The sequence below is a fragment of the Colias philodice genome, chromosome 3 (genome assembly GCF_061535455.1).
Source record: "Colias philodice isolate Cphi_HAF_F1 chromosome 3, ilColPhil1 Martin Lab GWU primary, whole genome shotgun sequence".
NCBI lineage: Eukaryota > Metazoa > Arthropoda > Insecta > Lepidoptera > Pieridae > Colias > Colias philodice.
This window is the reverse complement of record NC_143088.1, coordinates 7,981,531-7,995,331: the sequence shown is the minus strand read 5'-3', so window position 1 is coordinate 7,995,331 and position 13,801 is coordinate 7,981,531. Positions and strand designations below refer to the sequence as shown.

The 13,801-nt window shown below is 31.1% G+C and overlaps 3 protein-coding genes across 4 annotated transcripts; 2 read left to right on the top strand and 1 right to left on the bottom strand.

Moving 5' to 3' along the window:
* The first annotated feature begins 978 nt into the window (after window positions 1-978).
* LOC149489801 (uncharacterized) lies at window positions 979-5,215 on the top strand. Of its 2 annotated transcripts, none has more exons than XM_089714561.1 (8): window positions 979-1,410; window positions 1,542-1,662; window positions 1,825-2,569; window positions 3,085-3,293; window positions 3,742-3,851; window positions 4,085-4,291; window positions 4,634-4,860; window positions 4,958-5,215. In XM_089714561.1, the coding sequence occupies exons 1-8, from the start codon at window positions 1,297-1,299 to the stop codon at window positions 5,181-5,183; spliced, it is 1,959 nt and encodes a 652-aa protein (XP_089570687.1). In that variant the 5' UTR covers window positions 979-1,296; the 3' UTR covers window positions 5,184-5,215. The 2 variants fall into 2 exon arrangements, with proteins under 2 accessions (XP_089570687.1, XP_089570685.1); XM_089714559.1 differs by having other exon boundaries at window positions 3,076-3,293.
* Window positions 5,216-8,210: 2,995 nt separating this feature from the next.
* LOC149489800 (zinc finger CCHC domain-containing protein 24-like) lies at window positions 8,211-9,758 on the top strand. Its single transcript, XM_089714558.1, has 4 exons — window positions 8,211-8,321; window positions 8,440-8,589; window positions 8,770-8,898; window positions 8,998-9,758. The coding sequence occupies exons 1-4, from the start codon at window positions 8,295-8,297 to the stop codon at window positions 9,115-9,117; spliced, it is 426 nt and encodes a 141-aa protein (XP_089570684.1). The 5' UTR covers window positions 8,211-8,294; the 3' UTR covers window positions 9,118-9,758.
* LOC149489799 (uncharacterized) lies at window positions 9,305-13,088 on the bottom strand. The gene is made up of 5 exons (XM_089714557.1): window positions 12,756-13,088; window positions 10,748-12,661; window positions 10,380-10,549; window positions 9,810-10,001; window positions 9,305-9,591 (listed from the first exon to the last, which is right to left on the bottom strand). Exons 1-5 carry the CDS (start codon window positions 12,844-12,846, stop codon window positions 9,319-9,321), a joined length of 2,640 nt encoding a protein of 879 aa, XP_089570683.1. The 5' UTR covers window positions 12,847-13,088; the 3' UTR covers window positions 9,305-9,318.
* Window positions 13,089-13,801: the final 713 nt, after the last annotated feature.

Here is a 13,801-nt window from a genome sequence, read left to right as displayed (position 1 = left end):
AAAATAAGAAAATGGGCCTCATGCATAGAATTGCAAAATTTTATATATAGATATCAAAGTGTGAATGCACAAAACACTTTATTTGCACACACAAAGCATAACAAAATCAAACAATAATAATATACACTGGAGCGGTACAAATAGGCGGCCTTATCGCTAAAAAGCGATATCTTCCAGGCAACCTTTGTGTGTGAATGTAATTCTACATTACGCACCCGACAGACGTTGTCTATGTGGTCCTCGCGCAATTTGTCTGTTGTAATACCACAGTGTGATACCCACTATTCTCTTGGTCATACCCAAGCAGATTACATGGCCGTTATGTTTAAATTACATTTTCTTATGTGATTTTATTTTTTTCCTTGAAGTTGTGAATATACTGGGTAATTTTATTTAACTTGGCATTCAATTCTTTTTTTATTCCATTCAAAGATCTAACGATAGTAAATATTACCATGCTGAATTCGACTATCTTGTAGCTTAGTACACAAAAAAAATTGGTTGTTTGTAAAGTAGGTTTACGATCGAGATGTTTACGTGATAACGTCTTATTGGTGGCAGCGCTCGAGATGAGACGGGAGATCAGTCCGTCTCTCTCTCGTTATACCTGCGATCGCGCTCGTGAGGTTTTGGTGTGACACAAGTTTCTGAACATGTCACCCGACTAAAACGATTTTAAAAACGTTATCACGTTAAAAAACAAGCATCTACCACAATAGTCACGTCACCATAAATAAAAATCTTATCGTACTCAGCAATAGGTGAAAAAAAACGTCATAACTCCGAAAAATTGCCTAAAATACATGGGAGTGATTCGGATAGCCCTCTAGGTCCTCTACTTCCTGGCTGCAGTATATCCATACTTCTTGGGACACCCTGTATATAATATATGTATAGACACAGAGATGTTCAAAATGCCCAGAGGCCATTTCTGGTTACAGCCGTTAAAATTTTAAAATTTAAAAAATGTCAATAAACTTGTATATAACAACTTACTATAATGAAGTGCCATGTATAACTCAGTGCCATTTATTGCGATAATTAATATAAAATGAACCATATTTTTTATTTTTAGTTGATTATTGTACGCCCAAGAGTATTCTTTTGAAAATGGATAAAACTTTCAGTGTTTAAAATCCATGTGTACAGTGAAAGCTATTGCTGTTGTTATTGGTCCCGTTAGGTTGCTTAAATAAGCACTTGTGTAACTATTTCATGTTTACTAAAGCAATTAACGTTCTACGAGTATCATTCGGATATTGTAATGTATAGAATTGTTAGTCATTCCGAATAAAAATGACGTTTCATAAGTGCAGACTGTGTTTGAAAATTGGTGATTTTTGTTCCATCTTCGAAAAGGATGATACCATAAAATTATCTGATATGGTTATGTCATTCGCCAATGTTAAAGTAAGTAAGAAGTGTCTGAACCACTAATTGACTATTGTGGCACTACAGTTTCACTAGATTGGCTGTACAATTTTATCATGATGGATTGTTTTAAGACTTAAAAATATAATTTATTGCCTTTATGTTTTCAGATATATCAAGGAGATGGCTTTTCAGACCGTGTCTGTACATCATGCATAGAAAACCTGAGTACAGCATACTTGTTTAAACAGCAATGTGAAAGAATTGATTCCTTACTTAGGAAATATCCTGGTAAGAAATTACATCAAGTTTCAGTCTTTTCTTTAATTCTTACCTTTTAAGATTAGTAGCACTAGTATATTAATTGTTTAACTTATAAATGTAGGTAAAAGATTTTATATGTGAAATGGACTATGAAATGTTTTATTATAATATTGAAATGTTTGTTTACAGAAATTGAAATTGATAAACCCGCTACAACAGATTATAATGATTTTTGTGAAAAAGAATTTCACATGCACTCTGAATCAACGCAAGATGATAATGATGAGAATTCAGAGAAAGATTTATACACAACCTGTAATAGCTCTTTCTATGAAACTAGTGATGAGACTGATAGTGATATTGATTCAATAAAATGTGTTTATTGTAATCAATCATATAGTAACTATGGTGCTCATACTTGCCACGTGACATGCACTATTGAAAATAACAATCTTCAGCGGTCAGGCAGTAATGAGACCCTTGTTGCCTCAGATTATACTCAGCCAGTTAGACAAGAACCTGTACCAACAGCATTCCAAATCCCAGAATATGTAAGAGTGTCATGTGTGCTTTGTGATGAGAAATTTGATCAATATGATGACTATGTTATACACTTAAACAAATGTACAACTAATGTAAAATTACACCATTTTGTTTGTCCTGTGTGCCATGAATTGTTTACTGCCAAATTATCGTATTTGGAACATTTGAAAGTTGTTCACTATAAGGCTGATCAAAACATCAGTGACCCTGGGATTGATTGCGTTGATTTAGCTCCCATCATTCAAAAGACTAGTAAACCTAAAGCTGTTAGGAGACAAATTGGGTGGTCAGTTGAAGATATTTATCAAGAAATTGAATGCAAAAAGGTTGAAGAGAAACCAACACCCAATACGAGCCCCTTTAAGAACTTCTTTTCTAAGTTGGGGAATGAGTGAGTCATACATGGAATGTTGGCATGCCTGGGGACATCAATGCTTGACCAGATATCACTAACCTAGAGCTTAAGTAAATAATTTTTATGCAATTTCTTTAATAATTTTGGGTTCCTTATAGTACTTGCTTTCATTACTCTCCTTTATATCTGTTTCTCTCAAAACTGAAGTTGTTCAATAGATTTCACTGCTAGTAAATTTCACATTGTGTTTATACTGTTTATGTTGCAATTTTTATTCTTACAATTTTCGTTTTTGTGAAGTCTTAATTTTTTTTATTGTATTATATTCTTAATATAAAAAAATATGTATTTTTAAAGCTGCAGTCTTAGTGATGTGCTCACCATGTCTTGAACCAAGACCTATTTTTTTATGAAACATTCTCTAGTTTATACTGAACTCTTTCTTAAATTTTGTTTTTTTTTTTTTTCATTCTAGTTTTTTCTATTCCGGGACCATTGATTTTGATATTATAAGATAGATTTAAGAGGATTTAACAAATAAGAATTTTCAGATCCTTTTCCAGTCGCCAGAGTACACCTAAGAAAGTGAGTTTCAAAAAATTTATTGAAAATGGAAAAGCTAAGACCGCTGTTTATTTACCGTTTCGAAAGTACATCCAAAACTATAAGCAAAAAAAGAAAGCCACTAATTATAGTCCAATAAACTCGAAAATGGAAGTAACAAGCAGGGTTCAGGCAACTTTTCCTGAAATTGTTTCAGGTGATGAGAAAATAAATTATTATTATATTATATTATGTATCATGTTTATTCAGTTTGATTTTGATTTAACATGGATAAAATAATATGATACAAGGAAACTATTTTTCTATAATAGTTTTTATCATCAAGCAAACAAAACACAAGCTGTATAAAAGTCCTAATTATATTGTTGTTTTTTTCTAAATATAATGAAGATCAGTTGCATTTATGATTTATTGCATAGCCTTTACATTAAGACAGTGCGCGCACGAGCAACTTTGTCTCCGCAACTATTTTGTCTCTCCATCCATGGGCTAGTATGAAAGTGCGCGCACGTAGCGACGCAACTCCCCATACAAATTGATGGGAGAGACAAAATAGTTGCGGAGACAAAGTTGCTCGTGCGCGCTAGCTCTTAGACAACATAAGAGTTTATTTTTTTTTTTTTACGTTTTATTATTTATTTTAGATAGTGACTATGGCTCTCCTAGTGGTACATCAGAAGATTCATGGAAAATGAAACAAAATTTAATATGTGCATGTGACAAGAAAATATTTATGCTATCTGAGTTTATACATGTAAGTAAATCTAGTCAGTATGTAGTAAACAAAAATTGTTAACCCAAAGATTTAAAAAAATAGTCACTAAGTTTTCTGAAAAATTTACCTTCCGAATTCTTGCCAAACCAACTTATAAATTAATTTTACATAAATGATTAAATTGGTATAAGGTTTCTGATGTTTTGACAGCACCAAGAGAAACTGGCAGTCATTAATAAATAGATGGATACATATAATGCAACAATTTACAGGATCGTGATAGAATAACAGCAATGATCAATGAATTGGGGGGTGTGGTAGCTGAGAATACCAAAATGGAGATGTTAGCCACACACTTTATATCTGTGTTGCCAAACGACACATTCACTGGCATGATGGTGTGCTCCCTGGCAACTGGCAAGTGGCTACTGAACATCAGCTTTGTTTACGACAGTTTCAGATGCAAAAAGTTCTTGCAGGTATGTAATGATTAATTCAGCTATTCTATGCAAGTTACTGTATACTGTATAGGGTAATAAGACTACTACTACTTGAAAATATGTATGATTACTTATATATTTTTTTTATCATGTAAAATATAGGATACTTGTTTTTACTTATTCACAATTATTATGACAATTAAAATTTCTTATGATCAACAACAACTTGATTTCTTCTTCCTGATAATTTTATGTTTGATAAGCATTCTTAGATCAAATCGGGCCTATTATGCCAAGTAATATATACCTACAACGGTTGAACAATGGTGAAAATAGCTATTGCTTACTTGAATTATATTTATAATAAACATTCATTTGCAGGAAAATATGTATGAATGGTTGAAGAATCCCAAAATAGTTGAGATCGATAATACCAGCGTGGAAGTCGCTAAAGCCGCCGTTTACTGGCACATGGAACTTCAAAAAAAACAGTCCAAGTTCCCATTTGAAGGCAAGCAGATTGTTTTGATTATGAAGAAAAAATACCGCCAATATTATCAAATGGTTTTTAAAACTTTGAAAGCGAAGCCAGTCACTTACGATCCTAGGTACGTGCATAAAATATTATAGGCGGAATATATCCGTCATCCTTTTATAAAAAAAAAATGAAGTTCCTGTAGTAAATATATATTTCCTATATTTCAGGACGCCTGGCAGTTGCTGTTCAGCTGATTATTGTTTCGTCGATATGAAGATAATAGAAAGAGTTAAATTACGTTTTTTCTTCCACCACAATGTTCCTGTATTTCCTTATCAATACATACTTGTATATCTTTTGAAAAGAGGCCGAGTAGATGACGAACACAAATATTTATTACAAGATTGTAGTAAAATAAAGGATAAAGATTATTTTTTTAACAATACTTGTTAAAGAAAATTTATTAACTATATAATACATATTTTTATAACTATAAATTTACAAAAAGAAAAAATATAAGTAAGTATGTCTACTATTATTTTTTTGGGAAAATAAAAGAGAAGTTTATTAATGATTATGGCTTGTAAGTCTTATAAAATGATGTAGAATAAAGATTTATTTTATTAATTAATTGTTTCTTTCAATATTAAAGCATTGTTGTATCAATTTACGTGCGTCTTCTTCGGCTGCTAACTGCGATTGTTGCAGTGCGTGGACAGTCTTGGGAAGGGCTTTTTCTTGTTGCGAGCTTAAAAACCAGATTAAAATTGAATTAAAAACAATTAAATACCTTCTCATAAAAGAATTTACATTAAAATAGTGAAAGTATAATATAGTCGGTAACATTTGCACTCCAATTTATCGCTACAACAACTGTTGAGTTATATATGTACATAAAATTATAATACGTATGTGAAATAGGTGACACCGGCGCGCAACCTACTGTTGCGCTGAGTAAAAAGTGGAGGGTATTATAGCGCATGGGTACTGACGCGCCCGTAATACCATAATCACTCGGACATATTCGACTTTCAGCGAAGATTCGTGCCCGGTGCCAGTTGCAGCGTTAGAGGAATTTGTCCGATATATATTTTTTTTTTTAGTTTGCTCGTTTAGTACCTGCTAAATTGGATTGGATTCCACCGACCAACCACGCCCTAAGTATTCATACTAACCTTCAAATAAATTATCCAACATAATATAGTTGTTAGTATGGTTCCAATCATTCCCCATATTTGCCCGGTACTAGGAAATGAATCCGTCCTATAATTATGAATTGATTCTTTATCATCACAATTACAGAATGTTATCATAATCTTTAAAATAAAAAGAGACCACAATATGTATTAAATTTATATGGCTTGACAGTAAATTTATCATATTTGTGACAGTTAATTATTTCAAAAGTTGGAATTAAGGTACATAAGTGGGTACTCACTGGGTACTACATATATTATTCATAGTAGCCTAGGAAAATTAAGCCGAAAATGGACCTTAAGCGGAATAATTCGTGTAGTTTTGAAAATCGCAACAATTATTCCTTACACCTCGTCTCTCTGTCTTGTGCTCTGTCTACGTTACACCTACACGAACTATTTCCACTAGTTAAATTTATATAATTTAAGTAGGTATATTAAATATTAATTATTATATGAATATTTCAAGCGTTTGTGTTGCGGTTATCGATATCGAAAATATATCTCTGGAAATTTCTACTCAAGTAATATTTCAGTTCATGACATGCATGCATGTTGACAGACGGACAGAAATACTGTTACTCCATTGAAATGTTACATTTTTTAGGCCTAACCTTGCAGTTTTTAGAGGACGCAATTTTATGTTTTTGATGTGTAGGGAGGGTCAGTGAGTAGCTAAAACCAAGTTTGTGGGGTTGCCACCCTTGTCCCACGGCCGCCATCTTGAAAATAGCGGTTGAAATGGTTTTTACGATATATCTCTTAAACTATTTATCTGATAAAAAAAATTGTTAGCATTATTTGTTGCAAATAAAATTTTCTACAACTTTTGTCCAGTAACTTTTTGTCGTAGAACTATAAATAAAAAAGTTATAAGCGAAAACGTTCAGAAATTAGAGCTTTTTATATTTTTCAATAAAACTTTTTTTTATCATTTTACGAAGAAATGATATCAGACCATTTTTGTAGATTGTTTTTCGAGGAACAACTTTTATATACAACATTTTTTCATTACGTCAATAGCTAGGGTTTTACAGCGCTCTGAAGTTAGTACTATTTTTCAGTACTCCTAACTATACATATAATGGCTATTGGCTCTTTTCCCAGACTCCAGAACAATGGAAGCACACTGCAGAACATTTCGGCCCTGCTTTTCGACGTAAAAAAAACGCGCTTCCAGACTTCAAGTCAGTTCAGTCAATAATTAATTATTAATAATATTGCAAAATTAATTATTAATTATTAAAAATATTAAAAACAATTACTGATGACAAATTATTATTAGTACACACATAATATATGTATACTGTATAGTTAAGAGTACTGAAAAATAGTACTCACTTCGGAGCGCTGTAAAATCTTAGCTATTTACTTAATGAAAAAATGTTGTATATAAAAGTTGTTCCTCAAAAAACAATCTACAATAATGGTCTGATATCATTTCTTCGTAAAATGATAAAAAAAAGTTTTATTGAAAAATATAAATATCTCTAATTTCTGAACATTTTCGCTTATAACTTTTTTATTTATAGTTCTACGACAAAAAGTTACTGGACCAAAGTTGTAGAGAATTTAATTTGCAACAAACAATGTTAACAATTTTTTTTATCAAATAAATAGTTAAAGAGATATATCGTAAAAACCATAACAACCGCTATTTTCAAGATGGCGGCCGTGGGACAAGGGTGGCGACCCCACAAACTTGGTGATAGCTTCACACTGAACCCCCCTACACATCAAAAAAATAAAATTGCGTCCTCTAAAAAATGCAACCCCAAATGTAACTTTTCAATGGAATATGTAGAAAGACGGTAAATAATAAATATACTCAACTGAAACAAACATTGAAGCGGTATCGCACGACTGCGAAGTTGCGAACCATTAGAGTGCTATAGAAACTAAAAAAAAATTGAAAACTTCAACCATATTTTCATTACACGATACCCCTTTCACATTTTGGGAGCATTTTCGAATAAATTTTAGTGGCAATATTATTAAAATAAGCGCCAACAGCCATGAGACTTCTTTTGTGGCGCTTAATCATTGAGATTGAAAATTTGGGGAATCCCCGTACATTGTTCTCATAATGAATAGCAAATCTATAAATAGTATACAATTACAACGTGTCATTTCATTCAAACTTTTATTTTCAAGCGAGTCATAGGCTCATAGCTCTTAATATAATTTACATTTGCAGGTAGAAATATATTTAATGTAAAAGTTGTAAGCTGACATTTGAAAGTACAAGTGTCGTGATAAGTTGTAACTTCGTGGTAACAGTTTGGTGGTAACTTCATTGTACACAAATGTGGGTAGCTGTCACTGAGTTATTTTAAATAATAATTTACATATTATTTAGTTCACAATTATGGGGTGTTTTTCGTCTAAGAATGAGGTAACGTTAATTTTTATTTCTTAATTAAAAATTGCTGCTGCTATAACTTGACTCCATGTAAGTACACGTACGTAATATATATTAAGACTCTCATCAATTATTATGCACATTATTCCAGGATTATCAGCGTTGCAAATATTGTAATAGAAACCCTGTAGACGAATCAAACGATATTTGTCAGATTTGTAAAGATATAACGCAAAGTTATTCAGCCAATCAAATATCTTTACCAGTTAAAAGACAGCATCAAACTCGAAGCGAAACCCGTGTAAGTGTTTAATTAAATATTAAAATTATACCTACCAATTCCATGTAATATGATATATTCTAATATCTTTATTCTCAAAATGTAAAAAAAAACTTATGTATATGTAATGTTTTAAACAGCGCAAAGATATTTTGAGCTTTTTAAAATGCCAATTTCAAATACAGACTTAAATTTTTACAGGTAAATGTTCCATATTATGGTGAGTACAGGTGTGAATCATGCAAACGTTACTGGGATAGTCGCCTATGTTGGCCGAATTCATATCAAATCTGCAAGAATTGTTCTAAGCCCGTGTATCCCTTTAGACATGTGAGTACACTATAGGTTTTAAAATTAAAAATAATTAGAGATTTTGTAATAGAATATTCAAGTGAAACATAAATAAATTTAATATATGATCATTTTCAGAGGGCATTAGTTTCATCAGATATGACAAATTTGAATGATAGAACCAAAGAACATCCTATAGAACTTTGTGGAAAGTGTAAGCAACTGGGTCGTCACTGTGGTTCTAAGAAAAGAATATAGAGTAGATAATAAGTTTAATGACATTACTTCTGCCTAACTAAATATTACTGTTTTTTTTTACTTTTATGTAAAATAATATGTATTTTATGTAAATTAAATTTCTTTTATAAATGCAAAAAATGCATATCATCCTAAAAATATTAAAGAACTAAAATGCCTATTTTTTTATGGCAAATAAAACAAAAAAAAAGTGATATCAGTTTATTTTAAAATGGAATGTTCCCCTGGCTTTTCACAGTTTTTGAAGAATAATGTAATCTTTTCTAAAAATATTTTATTTTTAACTTTTTCACATGTGGACTTCCATATATTTATACTACTTAATTGTTTTTCCGCCATATTAGCAAAAAGAGGCCAAACCAGATTACAAAATGATTCTAAATTGTCCTCCTGGACAAAATTTTCTAGTAATATGAACTTTTGCATGACATCAAGTACTTGTTGTTCCTCTAAAGGTTCGATTAAAAACATAGACTGTAACAAACAAATTAACATAAAATAAATTTGCTTGGAATGTACCAGGAATATAACTATTATAACCAAATTATAAAATATTCTTAAGCTTGAATTAAGGTTTGTGAATATATATTTATAATGCACAAATTAATGAATGTTGATTAAACTACTATTATAACAAACAAGTTTTATTTTTCTACAATCCATTGAATTGAAATAAATTTAATAATAAATACCTTTGTTATGAGGACAAAGTTTTTAAAGCAATACATAATGCCTGCCCATGTTGTTGGAGTGTGATAATTTCTCTCTGCCATTGCAAATAGTAATAAAGAGTCATGGTAAATATTGAATATTTGCTTTTTAGAAAATATATTCAAATTATCCCATATTTGGTGCCATTCTTGCAGTGTAGTGGATGGTAATACCTATAATAGAATTTGTATGAATTTTAATAAAGAGTATAAAATAAAAAATATATATACGTACTTAAGTGAGTAAAGATTCTTTACCAGCTTCTTTACTAAAGAAGCTGGTAATCATTCACCAATGTACTAATGTGTGTGACTAGCTGTGCTTTTTTGTGTTTTTCGTAACGTCATCGTGGTTTATCCAACACATAAATGAATATTAAATTCTAACCTACGTGTTAAAACTGAAAAAATCTCAGGAAAGAATGAGAGAGCCCTAACTTTTTGTTGATTACAGTTGCTATCCTTTTTTAAATGCAATGAAACCCTGAATATTTCTACCACCTAAACACAATCAAAGATAATTAAACTGTAAAAAAATATATTTATATTTACCTGTGAAAGTCTAGTTGTTAGTAGCTCAACATCCATATCTTTATGTATGTGAACACCCATAACTATTTCCAGAAATGTATCACCAGGGGGGTTCCATAAATGTCTGTAGTAATACATATTCAATGGATTTATATTTTTTAATTTCATTTTCAACCATGCCTTCTCATTATCTGAAAAATAAAAGGTTGAAATTTTTTTTTTCTGTGTTTTTTTTCTATCAATTGCTTGTTTCAATATTACGATTATTACAATTCTTTTGCCAAACTATTCATTGCAATGCCAACATTTTACAGAAACAATTGAGAAATATGTGAATTGTGTAATGATTTCTTGACTGTTACATGTTATAATTAAATGGACGTACATACCGGGTAAATCTTGCGAATAGCTATCTAATATTGACAGTAGGAGCTGTAGTGCCAACTCCAGAGTAGATGGTGCCAAAGTGGTAAATGTTGTAATTTTCCACCTGACTGCATCTAAAACTTGAGCTAACATGGCTAACATGGGTGTCTTATATTCAACAATTTCATCCAAAGAAAATGCATCAACAAGCAGTTTACATTGCATATGTATCCGGATTATATTTTTACTAACAATTCCAGAGTGAAGATTTGGCATGACAACTAAAAGAAATAATTTTTTCCCTGGTATAATATTACAATTTTTAATTTGCCACAGAAACTTTATAAAGTTTTGTATTTTTTCAAGTTCAAAATCATCTTGCATCATCTTTTTTGTGACTGTTATAACGCAAGAATCTATTTCTTCACTGTAATAGTAATTTGAAAATGTTTCTAAAAATTTCATAACTCTTACCATTATTTCTGTTTGGTGGGCATTTTCACATGCTAAACTGAATATTTTATTGTACACATTCCTAGGACTTTGTAAGAATATTGTCAATATATCTGATAAATCAGCGTCTTTTGATGTAGTTAGCTTATTGAAGGTTTCTGTTACCATGTTATTAAATTGTGATATAATTAAGTCATCATTGAAAACTGTATCATTAAAATGTTCCTTTACAATATTCATTTTGTCTTCAGCACTACAACGTTGAAACACTTTAATTAAGAGCATTTGTATATATTCAGCATTAGAATTTGTTTTTAAATATTCTTTGCATCTTTTAAACAAATCACAGCAGTCCTCATTATTGAATGCTGTTAGATTGACACTAATCTGTTCTACAAGTATTATATCATCACAAATATTATCTCTATGCAATAACGCTTTGATCCACTTATCCTTTTCTTCACTATCTTTTGTAATATTCTGAACAATGGCATCACTATTGAGATCATTTATGACATCTACACATTCAATTGGTTTAAAACATATCTGTTCCATCATATTAATAACAGGATGCTCACAAATAGAATTGATATTCATTAATATATTTTTTACAGTGTAACATAGTTCACCGATGGTTTGTTGCATACTTTTATTTTTGTCCTCAAATTCACTCCAGGCGCAGTAAATTTCAACACTTACTTCCATAACAAGTTCTTTAGATGTATCAAGCAACATTACATTGCAATTATCTATTGATTCTTTTATATCTTTATTTGAACATGTTTCTAAATTCACTTCATTGCAAGTGTCATTATGGCATCCTTCCAAATAAGTTAACTCATAAATCTCATGCATATCAGGTGGTTTTAACTTCTGAGTTTGAGTATATTGGTTAAAACATTCACTTAGCACCAGGAGCATTGTATGCAGATTATCTCCAACATACTGATATTTTTCATCTCTCTTTAACATTTCAAGTTTCATGGCATTTGGTGGTTCATAAAAATATTTTAGACATGTGTGAAAATTATTAACAGCTTGTGTTAATTCTTGATTTTTTAATTTAAAAAACAACAACCTACAAATAAACCTGTAACAGGCTGTAACTAGTGTTTTAAGTTGATTGAAACACTGCCTTGGATGAAAATATTTGAAATTTTCAATTAGTATATCTGACACTTCTAATGAAAGCTGTGGATATGAAAATACAATTATTTCATAAATAAAATTATCCATATTAAGTTTCCACAGTATTTCACTAAGTAAACACGCTGGAATTGTTGGCACAGTCCATATTACAGATCCTATCTCATCTAATTCCACTAGTTCTTGTAAGATAACCAAATCTGCATTAAGCACAATATAGAGGGCAAATTTTCTCACTGTGTCATTGATTTTATTATCCAAGTTGAAATTGTTTAACCCTTTTTCAGTCATAAAATCCTGTAAGCTTTTTATAACTGCTTCAATTTTATTTTCATTCCCTAAAAAAAAGTTTATTTTTTATTTTTTTATGATATAGACTTGCAAATAGAAAAATTCTTATATGAATAGTAGTGTAAAGTAGTATAAAATTACCTCCTCTGCCAGTAATTCTTGAAAAGGCGCAAGAGCTATCTAAGGACACAATAGATCCCTGAAAAGCGCTTAGCTCGGGTGTAAAATCCATGTTGTGTTTACACTTTACTGTAAATAATTCACAAAATGTGCATCAAATTTTACAAAAAATATCTTCTTTCCAAGCAGAATAGTTCTAAAAACAAAATTGTCTTAGACTATTTTTTCTTCATTGAGTTGTAATGATGAAACAGCTGCTGCTTTCCTTAATGTTTCGTATTTATTTATATCAAAATAAATTGATTTTCGTGTTTTTCATTAAACGTTTAAAATTCACCTGCAATTCACCTGAGTTATGAGTACTAACAACTAAAGCGTCGTATTCACGGTCCATCTTGACGTACGTCCCGCCAAGGTCATACACGATGCACGACGCAAAACGACAGTGAATACTGAATAGTGTTGACGTACGTCAATAATTATTATTATTATCTTGCTGGATGTGCACGACCAATTTTTCATCCAGCGAGCACCCCCACCACCGCGAACGTCGTGCAGATGGACAGTGAATAGCGCGGACCAAAGAATATACTACTCTCTATGGCGCGGACGTACAGCAGATCAGTGTTGCCAACAGAAATTAATGTAAATATGTACTTGGAAACGTGGCCTATTGATATGATTTTTTTGTGATAACGTAGTGAGTACCTACATGAGCAAGCAAGAAACAGTTATTTTATATTTTTATGTACACAGGAAATACCCAATTATCATTACTTTTGGATCAACCTAGTACACATGGACAGTTTATATTCAGAAGTTATTATTTTAAAAGAACTCCAAGGCGAATTGATGAATAACACTGATTTTATGCAAAAGTCCACTGCAGAAAAATGGCAATTTACATATTTAAAAAAATGTCCTAACGAATTTTTTTGTTTAAAAAAATGATGAGTGACTCTCTGTTCCCGCCACTTCAGTATTTACTGAAAGAGTCTTTTCGGTTATGAATGTGAAGTGGCGGGAAGAGAGAAACCGAGCTTCATTAAAAATTAAGCTCTTAAATA

Coding starts and splice junctions, on each gene's coding strand:
- LOC149489801 (XM_089714559.1), top strand. CDS start 1,297: ATGACGTTTCATAAGTGCAGACTGTGTTTGAAAATTGGTGATTTTTGT. Junction 3,852..4,084: donor TGCTATCTGAGTTTATACAT/GTAAGTAAATCT, acceptor AACAATTTACAG/GATCGTGATAGAATAACAGC. Junction 4,292..4,633: donor GATGCAAAAAGTTCTTGCAG/GTATGTAATGAT, acceptor ATTCATTTGCAG/GAAAATATGTATGAATGGTT.
- LOC149489799 (XM_089714557.1), bottom strand. CDS start 12,846: ATGGATTTTACACCCGAGCTAAGCGCTTTTCAGGGATCTATTGTGTCC. Junction 10,550..10,747: donor CTATTCGCAAGATTTACCCG/GTATGTACGTCC, acceptor TTTATTTTTCAG/ATAATGAGAAGGCATGGTTG. Junction 9,592..9,809: donor ACTTTGTCCTCATAACAAAG/GTATTTATTATT, acceptor TGTTTGTTACAG/TCTATGTTTTTAATCGAACC.
- LOC149489800 (XM_089714558.1), top strand. CDS start 8,295: ATGGGGTGTTTTTCGTCTAAGAATGAG. Junction 8,590..8,769: donor AAACTCGAAGCGAAACCCGT/GTAAGTGTTTAA, acceptor AAATTTTTACAG/GTAAATGTTCCATATTATGG. Junction 8,899..8,997: donor CCGTGTATCCCTTTAGACAT/GTGAGTACACTA, acceptor GATCATTTTCAG/AGGGCATTAGTTTCATCAGA.